The sequence below is a fragment of the Chelonia mydas genome, chromosome 1, assembly GCF_015237465.2.
Source record: "Chelonia mydas isolate rCheMyd1 chromosome 1, rCheMyd1.pri.v2, whole genome shotgun sequence".
NCBI lineage: Eukaryota > Metazoa > Chordata > Testudines > Cheloniidae > Chelonia > Chelonia mydas.
Window position 1 is genome coordinate 293,943,802 of NC_057849.1, and position 20,204 is coordinate 293,964,005.

At 40.6% G+C, this 20,204-nt stretch overlaps 1 protein-coding gene across 8 annotated transcripts in view; it reads left to right on the plus strand.

Moving 5' to 3' along the window:
• The window catches only part of GXYLT1 (glucoside xylosyltransferase 1), a 76,679-nt gene extending 57,838 nt beyond the window's left edge, over positions 1-18,841 (plus strand). For all 8 annotated transcript variants that reach the window (XM_037888088.2, XM_037888118.2, XM_037888103.2 and 5 more), the window contains 3 exons: positions 9,152-9,275; positions 9,636-9,808; positions 15,953-18,841. In XM_037888088.2, coding sequence (XP_037744016.1) covers positions 9,152-9,275; positions 9,636-9,808; positions 15,953-16,114 — 459 coding nt within the window. In that variant the 3' untranslated portion in view covers positions 16,115-18,841. The remainder of the gene's footprint in view (positions 1-9,151; positions 9,276-9,635; positions 9,809-15,952) is intronic.
• Positions 18,842-20,204: the final 1,363 nt, after the last annotated feature.

A 20,204-nucleotide genomic window follows, 5' to 3' on the forward strand; every position in this document is an offset into this window, starting at 1 on the left:
ACCCAAGTTAATGGTATCTAGTCTGCATATTAATTCAAGCTCAGCAGTTTCTTGTTGGAGTCTGTTTTCGAAGCTTTTCTTTTGCAAAATTGCCACCCTTAAATCTAAATCTTTTACTTAGTGGCCAGAGAGGTTGAAGTGGTCTCCTACCGGTTTTTGAATGTTATGATTCCTGATGTCAGATTTGTGTCCATTTATTCTTTTGCATAGAGACTGTCTGGTTTGGCCAATGTACAAGGCAGAGGGGCATTGCTGGCACATGATGGCATATATCACATTGGTAGATGTGCAGGTGAATGAGCCCCTAATGGCGTGGCTAATGTGATTAGGTCCTATGATGGTGTCACTTGAATAAATATGTGGACAGCGTTGGCATCGGGCTTTGTTGCAAGGATAGGTTCCTGGGTTAGTGTTTTTGTTGTGTGGTGTGTGGTTGCTGGTGAGTATTTGCTTCAGGTTGCGGGGCGGTCTGTAAGTGAGGACTGGTCTGTATCATTTTTCAGGATAGGTTGTAAATCTTTGATGATGCGCTGGAGAGGTTTTAGTTGGGGGCTGAAGGTGATGGCTAGTGGTGTTCTGTTATTTTCTTTGTTGGGCCTGTCCTGTAGTAGGAGACTTCTGGGTACTCTTCTGGCTCTGTCAATCTGTTATCACTATTATCGCTACAAAAGTTTTTTTTTCTCCTGCTGATAATAGCTCATCTTAATTAGTCTCTTACAGTTTGTATGGCAACTTCCACCTTCTGCGCGTGTGTGTGTATGTGTGTAATAATCTTCTTACTATATGTTCCATTCCGTGCATCCGATGTAGTCGGCTGTAGCCCACGAAAGCTTATGCTCTAATAAATGTTAGTCTCTAAGGTGCCACAAGTACTCCTGTTCTTTTTATTTTATATGCTGTTAACCTATTCCCCCCATAATTTTTTCCATCCAAGGTTTTTTCTTGTCAAAGGGAGAATCATAGAATATCAGGGTTGGAAGGGACCTCGGGAGGTCATCTAGTCCAACCCCCTGCTCAAAGCAGGACCAATCCCCAACTAAACCATCCCAGCCAGGGCTCTGTCAAGCCTGACCTTAAAAACCTCTAAGGAAGGAGATTCCACCACCTCCCTACGTAATGCATTCCAGTGTTTCACCACCTTCCTAGTGAAAAAGTTCTTCCTAATATCCAACCTAAACCTCCCCCACTGCAACTTGAGACCATTACTCCTTGTCCTGTCCTCTTCTACCACTGAGAATAGTCTAGAACCATCCTCTTTGGAACCCCCTTTCAGGTAGTTGAAAGCAGCTATCAAATCCCCCCTAATTCTTCTCTTCTGCAGACTAAACAATCCCAGTTCCCCCAGCCTCTCCTCATAAGTCATGTGTTCCAGACCCCTAATCATTTTTGTTGCCCTTTGCTGGACTCTCTCCAGTTTATCCATATCCTTCTTGTAGTGCGGGGCCCAAAACTGGACAAAGTACTCCAGATGAGGCCTCACCAGTGTCGAATAGAGGGGAACGATCACGTCCCTCGATCTGCTGGCTATGCCCCTACTTATACATCCCAAAATGCCATTGGCCTTCTTGGCAACAAGGGCACACTGTTGACTCATATCCAGCTTCTCGTCCACTGTCACCCCTAGGTCCTTTTCCGCAGAACTGCTGCCTAGTCATTCGGTCCCTAGTCTGTAGCGGTGCATTGGGTTCTTCCGTCCTAAGTGCAGGACCCTGCACTTATCCTTATTGAACCTCATCAGATTTCTTTTGGTCCAATCCTCCAATTTGTCTAGGTCCCTCTGTATCCTATCCCTACCCTCCAGCGTATCTACCACTCCTCCTAGTTTAGTATCATCCGCAAATTTGCTGAGAGTGCAATCCACACCATCCTCCAGATCATTTATGAAGATATTGAACAAAACTGGCCCCAGGACCGACCCTTGGGGCACTCCACTTGATACCGGCTGCCAACTAGACATGGAGCCATTGATCACTACCCGTTGAGCCCGACAATCTAGCCAACTTTCTACCCACCTTATAGTGCATTCATCCAGCCCATACTACTTTAACTTGCTGACAAGAATACTGTGGGAGACCGTGTCAAAAGCTTTGCTAAAGTCAAGAAACAATACATCCACTGCTTTCCCTTCATCCACAGAACCAGTAATCTCATCATAGAAGGCGATTAGATTAGTCAGGCATGATCTTCCCTTGGTGAATCTATGCTGACTGTTCCTGATCACTTTCCTCTCGTGTAAGTGCTTCAGGATTGATTCCTTGAGGACCTGTTCCATGATTTTTCCGGGGACTGAGGTGAGACTGACTGGCCTGTAGTTCCCAGGATCCTCCTCCTTCCCTTTTTTAAAGATTGGCACTACATTAGCCTTTTTCCAATCATCCGGGACTTCCCCCGTTCGCCACGAGTTTTCAAAGATAATGGTCAATGGCTCTGCAATCACATCCGCCAATTCCTTTAGCACTCTCGGATGCAACGCGTCCGGCCCCATGGACTTGTGCACATCCAGCTTTTCTAAATAGTCCCTAACCACTTCTTTCTCCACAGAGGGCTGGCCACCTACTCCCCATGCTGTGATGCCCAGCTCAGCAGTCTGGGAGCTGACCTTGTTCGTGAAGACAGAGGCAAAAAAAGCATTGAGTACATTAACTTTTTCCACATCCTCTGTCACTAGGTTGCCTCCCTCATTCAGTAAGGGGCCCACACTTTCCTTGGAATGGATGGATGGATGGCAGGTTTCTCCACTTTGTCCCTAATAATTCTTTCCCTCACGGATTTCTAGCATTTAGACACCATCAGTAATTCTAATAACTAGGGCTGTCAAGCGATTAAAAATATTAATCGCGATTAATCACGCTGTTAATAATAGAACACCATTTATTTAGATATTTGTGGATGTTTTCTCCATTTTCAAATGTATTGATTTCAATTACAACACAGAATACAAAGCGTACAGTGTTTTTTATTTATTTTTATTACAAATATTTACACTGTAAAAAAACAGAAGAAATAGTATTTTTCAGTTCACCTAATACAAGTACTGTACTGCAATCTCTTTATCATGAAAGTTGAACTTACAAATGTAGAGTTATGTATAAAAAACCCCTGCATTCAAAAAGAAAACAATGTAAAACTTTAGAGCCTACAAGTCCAATCTGTCCTACTACTTTTTCAGCCAGTCACTCAGGCAAACAAGTTTGTTTACATTTGCAGAAGATAATGCTGCCTGCTTCTTGTTTACAATGGTACCTAAAAGCGAGAACAGGTGTTTGCATGGCACTGTTGTAGCCGGCATCGCAAGATATTTACATGCCAGATGCGCTAAAGTTTCATATGTGCCTTCATGCTTCCACCACCATTCCAGAGGACATGCATACATGCTGATGATGGGTTCTGCTCGATAATGACCCAAAGCAGTGCAGCCAGGTGCATGTTCATTTTCATCATCTGAGTAGGATGCCACCAGCAGAAGGTTGATTTTCTTTTCTGGTGGTTTGGGTTCTGTAGTTTCCACATCTGAGTGTTGCTCTTTTAAGATTTTTGAAAGCATGCTCCACACTTCATCCCTCTCAGATTTTGGAAGGCATTTCAGTTTCTTAAATCTCGAGTCGAGTGCGATAGCTATCTTTAGAAATCTCACCCTGGTATCTTCTTTGCATTTTGTCAAATTTACAGTGAAAGTGTTCTTAAAATGAACATGTGCTGGGTCATCATCCGAGACTGCTATAACATGAAATATATGGCAGCATGTACGTAAAACAGCAGGATACATGCAATTCTCCCCCAAGGAGTTCAATCACAAATTTAAATAACACATTACTTTTTAATGAGCGTCGTCAGCATAGAAGCATGTCCTCTGGAACGATGGCTGAAGCCTGAAGAATGTCATGAATCTTTAGAGCATCTGGCATGTAAATATCTTGCAATGCCAGCTACAACAGTGCCATGCGAATGCCAGTTCTCACTTTCAGGTGACATTGTAATTAAGAAGTGGCAGCATTATCTCCTCTAAACGTAAACAAACTTGTTTCTCTTAGTGATTGGCTGAACAAGAAGTAGGACTGAGGACTTGTAGGCTCTAAAGTTTTACATTGTTTTCTTTTTGAGTAAAGTTATGTAACCAAAAAACCCTACATTTGTGAGTTGCACTTTCATGATAAAGAGATTGCACTACAGTACTTGTATGAAGTGAATCAAAAATACTGTTCTGTTTATCATTTTTACAATGCAAATATTTGTAATAAAAATCATATAAAGTAAGCACTCTACACTTTGCATTCTGTGTTGTAATTGAAATTGATATATTTGAAAATGTAGAAAAACATCCAAAATATTTAATAAATTTCAGTTGGTATTCTATTGTTTAACAGTGCAATTAATCACTATTTAATTTTTTTTTTTAGTTAATCGCGTGAGTTAACTGCGATTAATCGACAGTCCTACTAATAACTAACGGTAGAAGTAGTACCACTGTCTAACAGAACTTGTGCTACCAGAGATTTGTGAATGAAACTGTGCACTATAATCTGCCTTATTTGTCTCTTTTTTAGGAAAAAGTTATAGACTTCAATACTACCAGTGCCACTCCAATCAAATGGAAGTTGGAGGAGGTTGGGGTCCCCTCCTTCTCTCCCGATATACATTTATGGGCTACTCTTAGGACCTGTTTCATTCTCCTTTGCCTCTCTCATGACAGTTATCCCTGGGACTGTTTGAGCTAGTTTAAAAACATTCTCAACTCTCTCTAAGTATCAAGCCTAAATTTAAACCTCAGCATATCTCCACAGATGTTAGTGCATTGTAGGTAATGTGATTGAAGTGAATGAGTTTTCTCCATTTCCTTTGGGGCTGTTACTCAGTCGAATAGATCTGACTGTTAAGAGGTTTTACTTGATAATTAGTATACATTTTCTTTTCCTTGATTGCATCCCACCAATCTTAATGATACCCCCCACCCCCCCGGACTATGATAAACTATTCCTCCCCAGCCCTGTCGTCTACCCTCTTCAAATACTTGTAAACAGTCATAGATTCATAGTCTTTTTTTTAAAGACCAAAAGGGAGTGTTGTGATCATATACCCAGAACTCCTACATAATACAGGCCATAAGATTTCCCTGGTTTAATTCGTGCTTCAAATCCAAGAACATTTCTTTTTAAAGTCATTATTTGGTAAAAATGTACAAATTTAGTTTTTAATCTTTTCTCATAAATCAGTCATTTCAGCCACTGACTCACTAATTTCTGCGTTCGAGTGATCTCTTAATTCCTTTCAGTTTGTCAACATCTTTAAAATGTCAATCCTAAAATGAGCACAGTTTTCTAAGAGCAGCTAAGCATCTCTGATTCTTGACATGGTGTGTCTGAATACACCACCCAAAATCTAATTTTTTTTTGGCTATCGTTTGCAATTGTAATCGGACTTCTAAATTTATTGTCCACTATCATTAAGGCTACATTTTAGTCAAGGGTATTTTTTAGTAAAAGTCATAGACGGGTCATGGGTTGTGTTTAAAAAAAAACCAAAAAAAAACCCTCCCATCTCCCAGCCAATAGGAGCTGTGGGGGCGGTGCCCTGGGCAGAGGCAGTGTGCAGAGCTGCCTGGCCATGTTTCTGCCTAGCAGCTGAGCGAGGGGGATGTTGTTGCTTCTGGGGGGCTCCCCAGGTAAACACCTCCCAGAGCCTGCCTCACCCCATCCCGTGCCCCTACCCTCTCCCACACCAAGTCTCTTCTGCTGGTGGGAGGGAGGGCGTGGTGGCCCGAGACTGCCCCAGCAGCAGCCGGTGAGCCTGGCGCAGGGGCTGCCTGAGCTGCCCCTGAGCCAGGCGCACTGGCTGCTGCAAAAGTCACAGAGGTCATGGAAAGTCACAGAATCTGTGACCTCCATGACAAACTCACAGCCTCAACTATCATCCATAGATATTTTTTCAGTGTAGTCCTTTCTGTGTTTCTCCCTTCTGTTGAGCATGTTTCAAATTACTTTTCTGTGTTGAATCTTATTTTTTCCTGCCCGTATGTGTCTAGGTAACTTTTAGATATCTCTGTCCTTGTGGATGTTGGCAAGACCTCTCAATTAGTATAATTTGTGTAAACATGCTATTTTCCTGCCTTTATGGACAAATAATGAGAATGTTAGGTCCCTACAGATCCCACTCCCCACTCTTTTTCTCTGTCCAAATTGGTATATTATTGTCCTTTGTTTAGGATTCCACCTATTTTTTATAGTGCTCAGATCCAAAGTAGCTTGATCTTCTTACAGCTAGTTCTCCCCTTTTTGTTAAATGTCTTTTCCTTTATTAATCCTCACAGTTTCTCTTGACCTCTTACTATTTACTTATTCCTTATCTAACTTTTTCACACTTAGCCTAAAACAACTGAACAATACACTAAAATATACCATTGGGAAGAATTTTGCATTGGCAGGAAGGTGAATTGGTGACTCAACAAGTCTTTCCATTCTTACCATCTTATTTTTTTTCCTTCCACTTCTGTGTGTGTGTGCGCTTCTTTTTTGAGACCTGTTCTTGTAATTTGCCTGCAGTTCAATCTGCTGTCTTTTTAGAAGGAGCCCATTTCACCTGTTTTTGTCACAACTATTTGAGAAAAGGACTTGCTGCTATACAAGCACCATCTTCTCATTCACCAGCCTTTTCCACCATACCTTTAGGTACCCTCTCTGCAACTGTTTTTGGACTTAAGAATGCAGTAGTCTTTCGAGGTTCTGTTCTTTAGTTTGCTTCACAGTTTCTTAAACATAGTCCCCTGAGCCTCATTTGCTGAACTGGAATCCCTATTTAGCAATATGATGAAAGATTCCAGATCTTGAAGTTTTGAAGGAATGATCAATATCCTATTTAGAGAACAGGAACCCACTAGTATAGGGAAAAAGGCTGTAGGTCAGTACCTCCCAAGTTGGAGGTTGAGCCAAAGTGTGCCTGAGGAAAGGTATAGGACACACACTCATTGTAAGTGTGCTGCTTATAAAGATGCAGTTTATTCCTTGAAAGTCACCACCTCTGTTCTTGCTCTAGTTCAGGACTGTGGGAGCATCTTAGAAGTACAGGTCTGCAGATTCAGCTGGCAAGCAGCCTGTAATCCAGGCTTCTCTTCTCTGTTCCTATGTCCTTCAACTCATCTGGGGGTGGCATCAATGGGTGCCCTTACCCTCAGTGTCATATATATAATCTGATGAGCAGGACCACAGGATGGAGTAATAGAGCTGCTGGGAGTCAGTGGGGAAGGAAAAATCAGCAAAACAAATGAAAGCACACCAGAAAAAATAGGAAGAAAAAAATACACAGGGAAAAATGAACAGACCCAAAAGGGAGAATCAGAGTAAATGAACGGGGAAAAAAGGAAAGACTGTGGCAACTGTATGAGGGCATAGTGTGAGGGGAACATTCATTCACTAATTCATCCCCAATGGGTGGCTGAAACGGAAAAATTTGGAAACTACTGCAGTAGCTAATTATTGAATATGTTTGACACTACCCATTATTTGTTCATATATTCATATGCGTAGTATCAGATTTGGTATTTATATTCTTGTGCTGAAGTTTGTTTAGCTGGCAGGAATTAAACTATATCTCTTTCTCCATCTAGATTCAGTTCTAGGTGTGTAATCAAAGATTACTTTAACCTTGAAATCAACGTACCAGTAGAAAGGCTATTGTAACTCGACCATATAACGTAAGGGTGCTCATCGCCCTTGTTGAGGATTTTCTCCTCCTGATTTATATCCCCATCTCTCTGCAGCCCCTCTCCGTTCACTTGCTTGAAGTGGAAAGCATTGCGTGAGCAGTCTCTGCCTTAACCCTGCCCCACCTCATCTAGAGTCTCAGTCTGAGCAGCATTACTCAACTAAACACCTCTGAGCTAGGAGAATTCTCCTCTGCCTTACACTGGAAATTTGAGGTTCAAGAGTGTGATTTTTGATTAAATTACACCCTGAGAGAAGGTGAATTACAGCAAATGACACTATGGAACACCAAATCAGATGTCTAAATTTTGTCATTTGTAGGTATCAAAATTAGGTACAAAATTGTGACCCAGTTTGAGATCTGACAATTGGGATTTACACTAGTGTTGTAAAATCTGGCATGTGGGGCCATCACCCATGGTTCGATATTGCTTTATGTTGTAATTAGCTTTCCATTATTTGTTCTGTACTTGGCATTTAGTAATTTTGGGAAGAATATATGTTCTTCAGATGTAACAAGTTGTCAAAACCCTCCCTGGTTTAAATCCAAAATTCAACTCAACTTTAACTGTAGAACCACGACTGCTTCTTCTGTGATCCCTGTCTTTACAATCTTCTCGCACTCTCCACCTTTAATTCTTTGAAGTATTCATTTGAATCTACAGGTGAAGAGTTTGTGTAGTTACTTTTCTAGATCAAGTTACAGTGCCATAATTAAGAATTAGTTATAAGTTAATATTTAATAAGATTGATTCAGTGAAAAATCTTAATTTTATACACTTGTGCAATCATTTTATAAATAATCTTTCACAGCAGTTTTTATGTGGGAAATCTAGCCAATTCAAAGTTAATCAAGACTTTTGTTTTGAAATCAATTTTAAAAAATTTTCTTTTCATCCTGTAGCTCAAAACCTGGTTTCTGAATGATGTCTGCTTCATTCATATCTAACAAGGCTTCAGCTCCAGTTCAATACTCTCTCTCATTAATGTTAGAAAAACTGCTTGAGGTATGGGTTTTGAGGAGAGACTGAGAAATCTGAAGTACAATTTAAAATATCTTGCACAGCCTTATGTAGAATTTTCTATTAGAATAGATTTCGTGTTTGATTCCATTAATCCATAGCAAAGGGTACTTTTTGTTTCTTGGTATTGTTTGTGTGTAAGGCGCTTTCTAGGGGAAATAATTCATGGTCACAAATGAGAAATTACTACTTTATTTTATATGGTAATTGAGAGGAGGAGATGAACAAAGTTGCCAACTAATATTTTCAAGAGAAACAAGGCATAATCTGAGACTTACTGGACTTGGATGTAATTTGATTTTCATGAAGTATGAAAAACATGTTTAGAAGAAAAATCCTATGCAATTTCAGGGATTCCAGTTTTGAAAAGCAGATTACTGGGATTCTTTGATATCTTTTTTGACTTAGTTCTAATGTTTTGTTTTTTTAAAATAGAATGATATGACAACTGCTCGGCTACAGTGGGGAGAAATTCTTATGCCATTGCTCAAAAAATATAAACTAAACATAACGTGGGGTGATCAAGATCTGTTGAATATTATGTTTTTTCATAATCCAGGTATGTCTCTTTCTCTGTTTAACTTTGATATTGTTTCACACTACCACTGTAAGATATTAATCTTGTATTTAGTTTCTAAATGCAGAAAACGCTGCCCTTTTCAGAATTTTCAGTGGATATGTTCCAGATAGCTTTTGTTTATGCCTTTGAAAAAATGTTCTTTATGTTGCTTTTGAGAGATCATTTAGTCCAAAATAGATTTGTTGTATTGATGCTAATTATTTCAAATATAATTGTGTACAAAAATTTTAACACAATCTTTGCAAGAAGTTACCTTACCAAGAAAAATTATTGATTACATTTTTGCTCTCTCCCGAAGAGTTTTGTTGTGAACTGTGTACTGTATATTTTTCTGAACAGAGAGCCTTTTTGTCTTTCCCTGCCAATGGAATTACCGTCCTGACCACTGCATTTATGGAAGCAATTGTAAGGAAGCTGAAGAAAAAGGAATATTTATTCTTCATGGTAACAGGGGTGTTTACCATGATGATAAACAACCAACTTTTAGGGCTATATATGAAGCAATAAAAAAGGTAAGTAACTGTGTAAACTACAATCATCCATATCTTGTGTAGAATTATTTAGAAAACTTATCTGCTAAAGTTTAACATGTTAGGACATTGGCACTTTTTCTTGTATTATAATAATACCTCACCTTTATCAATTCTAGATAATTAACACAGTAACACTAACGAAACACAGTAACAGTAACGAAAGCTTATGCTCAAATAAATTTTAGTCTCGAAGGTGCCACAAGTACTCCTTTTCTTTTTGCGAATACAGACTAACACGGCTGCTACTCTGAAACTTTTTAAATGATTTCCAGTTCAGCTGGACTTCAGGTTTGGTTTTATGACAAAATAGAAATAGAATTGTTCATTGTACTTTGAAACTAACATTTTAGGTTATTCAAGAATTATGATCAGTTTGGAATCTTAAGAGTATGTCTACACTATGAAATTAGGTCGATATTATAGAAGTCGATTTTTAGAAATTGATTTTATACAGTCGATTGCGTATGTCCACACTAAGCGCATTAAGTCGGCGGAGTGCGTCCTCACTACTGTGGCTAGCATTGACTTACGGAGGGTTCACTGTGGGGCAGCTATCCCACAGTTCCCACAGTCTCCGCCGCCCATTGGAATTCTGGGTTAAGCTCCCAATGCCTGATGGGGCAAAAACATTGTCGCGGGTGGTTTTGGGTACATGTCGTCAGTCGCGCCTCCCTCCGTGAAAGCAACGGCAGACAATCATTTTGTGCCTTTATTCCATGTGGACTCCATACTGCTTTCAGCAGACAGTGCAGTAGGACTGCTAACTGTCATCCATCGCTTCTGCTGCAACTCTGCTCTGCTGCTATTGTCTCAATAGTGAATTTTCCATGTTGTCTGTTATGGGCTCCCGGGTACATGTGTTCTTGGGAAATGTGCGTGGTGCTAACCGTCATCCTCCACCGCTTCTGCTGCAACTCTGCTTTGCTGCTTTCATGAATCCACCTCGCAGGTCCTCTCGTAGTTCTCTATAAATATCTATTCTCGTGGCATCTGTCGTCAGCCACCGCTTCTGCTGCAACTCTGCTCTCCTGCAGATGCCATACCACGGCAAGCATGGAGCCCAATCAGATCACTGCGGCAGTTATGAGCATTGTAAACATCTCGCGCGTTATCCTGCAGTATGTGCAGAACCGGAACCTGCAAGAGGAGGCGACCGCGGCATGGTGACGAGAGTGATGAGGACATGAACACAGACTTCTCTCAAAGTACGGGCCCCGGCAATTTGGAAATCCTGGTGGCAATGGGGCAGGCTCATGCCGTGGAAAGCTGATTCTGGGCCTGGGAAATAAGCACAGACTGGTGGGACCGCATAGTGTTGCAGGTCTGGGATGATTCCCAGTGGCTGTGAAACTTTCGCATGCGTAAGGGCACTTTCATGTAACTTTGTGACTTGCTTTCCCCTGCCCTGAAGTGCAAGAATACCAAGATGAGAGCAGCCCTCACAGTTCACAAGCAAGTGGCGATAACCCTCTGGAAGCTTGCAGTGCCAGACAGCTACCGGTCAGTTGGGAATCAATTTGGAGTGGGCAAATCTACTGTGGAGGCTGCTGTGATCCAAGTAGCCAATGCAATCACTGAGCTGCTGCTATCAAGGGTAGTGACTCTGGGAAATGTGCAGGTCATAGTGGATGGTTTGCTGCAATGGGATTCCCTAACTGTGGTGGGGTGATAGACGGAACACATTTCCCTATCTTGGGACCAGACCAGCTTGGCAGCCAGTACGTAAATCGCAAGGGGTACTTTTCAATGGTGCTGCAAGCTCTGGTGGATCACAAGGGACGTTTCACCGACATCAACGTGGGATGGCCGAGAAAGGTACATGATGCTTGCATTTTCAGGAACTCTGGTCTGTTTGAACAGCTGCAGGAAGGGACTTACTTTCCATACCAGAAAATAACTGATGGGGATGTTGAAATGCCTATAGTTATCCTTGGGGACTCAGCCTCCCTCTTAATGCCATGGCTCATGAAGCCATACACAGGCACCCTGGACCGTAGTCAGGAGCTGTTCAACTACAGGCTGAGCAAGTGCAGAACGGTGGTAGAATGTGCATTTGGACGTTTAAATATGCGCTGGCGCAGTTTACTGCCTCGGTTAGACCTCAGCGAAACCAATATTTCCACTGTTATTGCTGCTTGCCGTGTGTGCTCCACAATATCTGTGAAAGTAAGGGGGAGACATTTATGGCAGGGTGGGAGGTTAAGGCAAATCGCCTGGCCGCTGATTACGCGCAGCCAGACACCAGGGCGATTAGAAGAGCACAGCAGGATGCTCTGCGCATCAGAGAAGCTTTGAAAACCAGTTTCATGACTGGCCAGGCTACGGTGTGACCGTTCTGTTTGTTTCTCCTTGATGAAAACCCACCCCCTTGGTTCACTCTACTTCCCTGTAAGCCAGCCGCCCTCCCCTCCCCTTTGATCACCGCTTGCAGAGGCAATAAAGTCATTGTTGTTTCAAAATCATGCATTCTTTATTAATTCATTACACAAATAGGGGGATAACTGCCAAGGTAGCCTGGGAGGGGCGGGGGAGGAGGGAAGCACTGGGTGGGGTGGTGGATGAGGGGAGGAGGGAAGGACGAGGCCACACTTCACTTCAAAACTTATGAAATGCCAGCCTTCTGTTGCTTGGGCAGTCCCCTGGGATGGAGTGGTTGGGTGCCTGGAGCACCCCCCCTGCCCCATCGCGTTCTTGGGCGTCTGTGTGAGGAGACTATAGAACTTGGGGAGGAGGGCAGTTGGTTACAAAGGGGCTGCAGCGGCAGTCTGTGCTCCTGCTACCTTTCCTGCAGCTCCACCAGATGCTGGAGCATATCAGTTTGATCCCCCAGTAGCCTCAGCATTGCATCCTGCCTCCTTTCCTCATGCTGCCACCATCTCTCCTCTTCCCTTTCATCCGCAACCTTTCATCTCACTCGTCCCTCCCGTCCTCGCATTCATTTTTTGCTTTCCTGGACTCTGCCATTGTTTGCCTCCACGCATTCTGCTGAGCTCTTTCAGTGGAGGAGGACTGCATGAACTCAGAGAATAATTCATTGCGAGTGTGGCTTTTTTTCACCGCCTTGTCTGCGCTAGCTTCTGGGACGGAGATGATAGGGGGAGCATTGAAACATTTGCAGCTGTGGGAGGAAAAAAAGGGAGAGTAGTATTTAAAAAGACACATTTTAGAGAACAATGGGTAGACTTTTTCGTGGTGAACCAAGCTGTTAACATTACATAGCACATGTACTTTCTGTACAAGTTCACACTTTGCCCCTTATACTGAGGGCCTGTCGGTTTGGTGTGAGAGATCACAAATGCAGGGCCGGGCAACAGAATTCGGCTTACAGGCAGCCATGGTAAGCCACAGTCTTTCAGCTTCTTCAACTTTCGTCACATGTGGGAATGGTTTCAAACAGCAGCACCCTCCTTTCCTATACCATAAAAGGAGGGGCTGCAGTTTTCGGGTTAACGTGCAGCACAAACCCAACTAACCCCCCTCCCCTCCCAATTCTCTGGGATGATCGCTGCACCCCTCCTCTCATTGCGTGACTAGTGTCAGGGAGATCCCTGCCAGCCAAACGCGAACACCTCAGTGTGAACGCCCCACCCCAACCCACTACCGCGTGGCTAAAAGTGGGGATGATTTCTTTTAAGCCACGGGCAAACAGCCCAGCAAGAACGGCCACTTCTGAATGTCCCCTTAATAATGTCTTTGGAGGATTTCAGCTCCATCCCCAGACACATTAACAGACTTTTCCAGTAGCTGCACTGGCCGTGAATGTATCCCAAGTCTTCAGGGCAAATTAATCAGTAAACACGCTTGCTTTAAACCATGTATTATATTTACAAAGGTACACTCACCAGAGGTGACTTCTCTGGCTTCATGATCCAGGAGCCCGCCTTGGGAGGGTTGGGAGGGTATTTGCTCCAGGGTGATAAACAGTTTCTGGCTGTCGGGGAGAACGGTTTCTCCGCTTGCCTATTGTGTGCTATCCTCCTCCTCCTCCTCATCTTCCTCGTTCCCAAAATCTTCATCCCTGTTGTGTGAGACTCCCCCCTTGCAGGTGTCCACAGACTGGGGTGGGGTAGTGGTAGGGGCACTCCCTAGAATTGCATGCAGCTCATCATAGAAGCGGCATGTCTGGGGCTCTGACACGGAGAGGCTGTTTGCCTCTTTGGTTTTTTGGTAGGCTTGCCTGAGTTCCTTAATTTTCATGCAGCACTGCTGCGGGTCCCTGTTATAGCCTCTGTCCATCATGCCCTTGGAGATTTTTTCAAATATTTTGGCATTTTGTCTTTTGGAACGGAGTTCTGATAGCATGGATTCGTCTCCCCATACAGCGATCAGATCCAGTACCTCCTGTTCGGTCCATGCTGGAGCTCTTTTGTGATTCTGGGACTGCATAGTCACCTCTGCTGATGTGCTCACCGCTCTGGCCAAACAGGAAATGAAATTCAAAAGTTCCCGGTGCTTTTCCTGTGTACCTGGCTAGTGCATCTGAGTTGAAAGTGCTGTTCAGAGCGGTCCCAATGGAGCACTCTGGGTTAGCTCCCAGAGGCCAATACTATTGAATTGCGTCCACAGTACCCCAAATTCAACCTGGCGATGTCGATTTCAGCACTAATCCCCTCGTTGGGGAGGAGTACAGAAATAGATTTTAAGAGCCCTTTAAGTCGACAAAAATGGCTTCGTTGTGTGGACGGGTGCAGGGTTGAATTGATCTAACGCTGTTAAATTCGACCTAAACTCGTAGTGTAGACCAGGGCTAAGACGTATTCTGTAACTGCAGTAGATTTATTAAAAGACCTTCTGCTGAGACTTATCACAGTTAAACACAAATATTTAAAGAACCATATAATATTTATTTGTATTAGTATAATTCTCTCAAACCAACAGAGATTGCGGTTCCATTGTGCTAAGCATTATACAAACAGAGTAAGAGAAATTCCCTGACCCAAAGGGAATGTTCATAGTACCATACAATTGTTACAATGTTCATAGTACCATACAATTGTTAAAATTTTATTGTAGGCATACTTTGCCCACTGGAAAACAAATACCTGTATTTTTGTATCATATTGTGATCTGTTTTGTATGCTAGGCATATTAATATGTAGTTATCACTTTAAATGCATGCAAGTTTCTCTTCTAAGCACAATGGATTCTTTTTTATTCTGCAAATAAGTCTTCCAATAAAGTATTTATCACTACATCAGTATATTCACTGAAGAGCTGTAAAAAGTAGCGTTGATACACATTTTAATGTAGCACACTATCTTGTATATGACCTTCGAAAATCAGTAGTATATTTTAATGGCACTTTATTGCAGGTTGTCATATGGATATAAAAATGAAGAAGAGTAATTTCAGGGGTCTGAAAATACACTACACAGAAAATTTGTTCCCATAAAAATAAGATTCTTTGTTTCCTTTGAGCATTGTCAAAAAGAAAAAAAATTATCTCCTTTTTATTTATGATACCATTTGGTTTATGAATATTCCACAAAAAGTATATAAAACAATGCTGATCTGATGGTTAAGATTAGCAAAATTATTCTGGTTTTGCAAATAATTTGTATCATATCTCTTATGAAAAAATATAACTGAATTAATTATTGTATTTTTACTTTATGTTCATGTTAAACACAATATATGCTTGACATTCATTCAATTTAATGAAATTGTTGTGTCTATTGGTACTATAGATTATCCGTCGAGCTGTTGATTCACTGTCACTCCATAAGAATTGTAATTTTTAAAGAAGTGCATTTAGACTGGGATAATTATAAATTTTTCAAGCCAAAGTTGAGATGCAGTAGGCATGTGATCCTCATGTGACCAACCCATGAATGAAGTTAGATCGTTAAAGCTTATTTTTAATTTGCCTGGGTGGCTTGATGTTGATTTTGTATTTTGTCTAAGCAATATTTGAGAGATGACTTTTTCATGTTGTATTCAGAACAAGCTGTGCAAAGTTTTTACTAGCCTTAGAGCATCAAGTAACTATATTTATGCAGTAACTTTTGTGTTTCACAATAATGATGGAAGGCATTTTCATAACACTCTAGCTTCTTTGAAAAAAAGGAATATTGTTCTTGCACATGACCTTAATGTCACTTCTCATTTATTTCCCCTCTTTAGTATTCCTTTGGCGATGACCTGGTTAATTTCCTGTTACAGCCCCTAGAACTGGAACTGCAGAAGACAATGCATACATACTGTGGAAGAATATACAAAGTGTTCATAAAGCAGCTAACAAAAAGTATAAGAGATATTTATGATAGAAGATCAAAGGGAAGTTGATTCTTACTACAAACTCACAAAACTATTTAATTCAAACAAAGACGGAATATATAAAATGTATGAAGGATGTTCATGCAAGAAATATAATATTGTGTGTGCCCAGGTAAATGTTTACCAGTGTAGATAAAATGAAGAAACTTCATATTATGAAGAATACAAACACTTTCCTGCGAAGAAGATATTTTTAATCTTTTAATCACTGTTAATTTTCATTCCAGTTCTAGTGAATATGGGAGTTACTGGCTGTTCTAGTCGGTTTTTTATTCTGCATAATTCAGTTGTCTGTCATACTCAAATGGGTAAAACAGAAATGAAGATAGATCTATTGGTAGAATGTACCTCATACATTATCTATGATTCTGCTAAACTGTGAATGTAGCAATAATTGAGTCAGCACTAACCTCACTTTAAAAGTGTGAGAACAAAGTTGTTTACAAGGGCAGAAGTTATTCTGTTTTCAAAGAAATGTGATGTAACCATTGACAATCTGTATGTGCCTTTAGATGTGTTCATCTCCTATATGTTAAAATATTGTTTTGACAATCGTGTTTCATATTTTAGATGTAAACTGCACATTATAAACAAGATTTTCAAAGCAATTAATCACTAGTGTCAGAGGAACTAGTTTCCCATCTGTAGTTACTGATATCTTGTTGTGATACAACCTCATAACAGATGCTGTGTTCAGCCATCTTGCCAAAATACTCCAGCAGAATTTTTTACAAAGATACAATATGAAATTTTTAAAAAAATCGTTATCACTTTTAATGATACTTTTTTGCAACTTCACTGAGCTTTCTGGAAGCAAAAATATATAATGGAACGTTGCCTCTATTATATTTAATTACTAAGAATGATTACATGATATGGTAGAGAGCTGTGAGTGGGGCTCTTAATTGTTCACCAAAATGCATATAGGACATGTTTCCTATGAGAACTATTAATCATGAGGAAATATTACAACATTACCACTTCCCCTCCTAACCCCTCCCCCCAATAGATTTGCATATGTGCTTAATAACAAAGCTTAAAAATCTTGGACAGATCCTCAGATGAATGGTTCCATTGACTCCAATAGAGCTATGCTGATTTACAAGAGTATTAGGTCCCTGTGTTTTTGTTCATAGTTTCTATTGTTCTATTGTTTCCAGGATATAAATTATTTCCTTTTGAAAAATGAAACAAAATAAGAAAAAATCTATTGGTTCTAATAGTAATAAAATACTATATCTCAATGGCATGAAATGCTGTTTTAGGTAATACTTGAGCTGAATTTAGATCAGGAGTTCTCACACTGGGGGTCGGGACCCCTCAGGGGGTCGTGAGGTTATTTTGTGGGGGCGGGGTCACGAGCTGTCATCCTCCACCCCAACCTTGCTTTGCCTCCAGCATTTATAATGGTGTTAAATTAAAAACACTTTTTAATATATTTATAAGGGGGGTCGCACTCAGAGGCTTTCTATGTGAAAGGGGTCACCAGTACAAAAGTTTGAGAGTCACCGATTTAGATAATAGTTCTAACTGGAATGAAGTAATTATATGGTGGTTTTTTCTGGGAGTTCCTTTGTAATCTGAACCTAAAAGATCCTGTCACTTTCTAGTCATGCCCACCTTCCATTAGGCCCCATATAATGGCCATTTTTCTGTCTGAGGATGACTGGATCTTATGTCTGTCAGACCCAGCTGGATCTAAGGAGTTGCTTAACAGTACAGAAGCACACCCTCTATTGGGAGCAGTGCTTCTGTTGCACTCCCAGCCCCTGCTGGCCCAGGGAGCAAGAGACTGGATGGGAAGTAGAAGCCAGAATCTCTTGCATGTAGTGCAGTGCACAACCACTAGTCTTATTAGACAAATCTGGAGCTGTTCTTAATAGGGATAATACAGGAAACTGTTTATGGGTTTTGATTATAGTTATAGTACATAAATTCAGATGCCAGAAGGTAGTCTGCCCCGACTTCACTCAGAGTGATTTTTTGTACATACACATGTTGCATATCAAATAAAAAGTATTAGTGAGCCAGATAAATCATGTTAATTCTACTCAGCCATCTATTGGAAGTCACCAGATGGTCACCACACCGTATAGTCTTATTTTTAGTATAATGTGGAAATCAAATAATTCTCTTAATGTTTGTGTATTTACTTATATTTTGCACACCAAGACACCATAGAAAATGTACTTTACTTTTGAAACTAGTTCATACTTACCGTTTCCATACTTATGAAGTGAAAGATGTTTATTTCCTTAAAAACTTTCTAGATTTAAAATCTATGACAGTGAATGCAATTGTAAAGTTGAGTGACTTGCAGCATGCAGTGCATTATTTTTTTACATAAACTTTGTTTTGCATCCGTTTTTGTCTTCAATTTTTTACTTCTGTTAATAGTACTGTGTGATTATGTTTACAAACACTTTCCTTTGTAACACCCTGCTTTTGCACATCTATAACTTGTTGAAATATTCACTCTTGGGACTGTTGTTTCATGCTTGATCTTTATACAGATGTTGGGTGGTTGTTTTTTGAAAATTTTGGTGAATGCTTTGAGCCATTTTTCAACAAAATGATGGAGTGCAAAAAGCAGTAACTTTTTCATTTAAAAAAAATCCACTTGTACTCTTTTTGAACAGAATTGAAACAAAAATGTCTGAATTTGAAAGTTAAAGCTTGTCATAGAATAGACAATCTACAGTGAGTTATGCTTTAATTAAACAGATTTTGCTTTAACATTTTTGAAAATTGCATTCTGTGCAATAGACTTTAACAGTGTATAAACTTAAGACAACCTCAGTGAACCTCTGGGCTTCTTGGAAAGTGTAAACGTTTCAAAAGTGGTTAAAAAGGAGCATGTGCTGCTGGTGAACCTTCCCACTGTCTGATTAGCCTTTCAGCATAATTGTCTCCTAAATTGTTTGGGATTTTTTCAGTTTCAAGTTCTCGAGGGTCTACGAATCATAAAATTTTCTACTTGGAAAAACAAACCTAACTTGCAAAACACACATTCTGGGGACAATAAGGAGAATGAAAGGGTGGTCATGTGAGGGGAGGATCTTGCACTTAAGAATTTCTCAAACTGTGTGTTGGTAAGGTTATATGCATAGAGGTGTAGAAATATGTATTTAGCCTGAAACTTAGCTGACTTGTGCTTTCTAATTTTAGAAGTGTGCTGTTTACTACTGACATTGACAGGTGCCATTTGGCTATTTGCGTGTAATTATAAAACTAAAGGCTTCCCCTTTTTCCTATTTTTAAATTAAAAGAAACAATGGAAAGTTTTTCTTCAAGTGATTATCCCTATGTGTATTTCCCTCAAGATGTGCATGTGCTTTTGATTGGAGCTAGCAGTGTCCATTCCATCTATGCATGTGCCCTAAACCCCCTTGTGCTCTGTATCAAAAATATAAAGGGTGGAGTCAGATCAGTCGCCATTCCAGTTCCTCTCTACTGTCTTAAGCTTGAGACAGAGGACTACAGTGTCCATGCCCTTCTTACATCTTTTTTTAATAACTGAAAATAGTTGTTAGATACAGTACTCATTTAGTATTAGTGTTTTGCTGTTTAGCAAATCGTTTTATTGGTATTTGTAGATTTTATAGGCATTTGAAATAATTTCTTCTCTATTCCTCCATCTTTGTTCCTTCATTTTTTTTTCTTGAAGGGACTCTTCCGCGGTTCCATTTATTTTTTTTTGGATTGTCCCATTCAAATACAGCACCTTTTGAGATGGAGCTTTTCCCCAGAATGATGGATACTCTGTCTATTGTGCCTAAAGGAATCTCATATTTCAGCAAAGTTTGGAATATGTAAGTCTTTCTATATAGGACAAAAAAATCCAGGGAGGCATGTTTAAAATGTACCTCTTGGACATTTCCATGAGGCCAGCTTCTGATTCCAGTTCCTCTGACCTCTCTCCCCATGACCATGGTTAGCAGTGACTTAAAAAGACATCCTCCAGTTCCGCCTCAGTCAGTTTCAAGGTGCCTCCCAGCAAGAGCGCTTGTAGATATGTCAGGGAAGGCTGCTGGAGATAAGTCTGCACAATCAGGTGTAGAACTTAAAGGTAGATCACCTCAGAAATCTCACAAAAGTG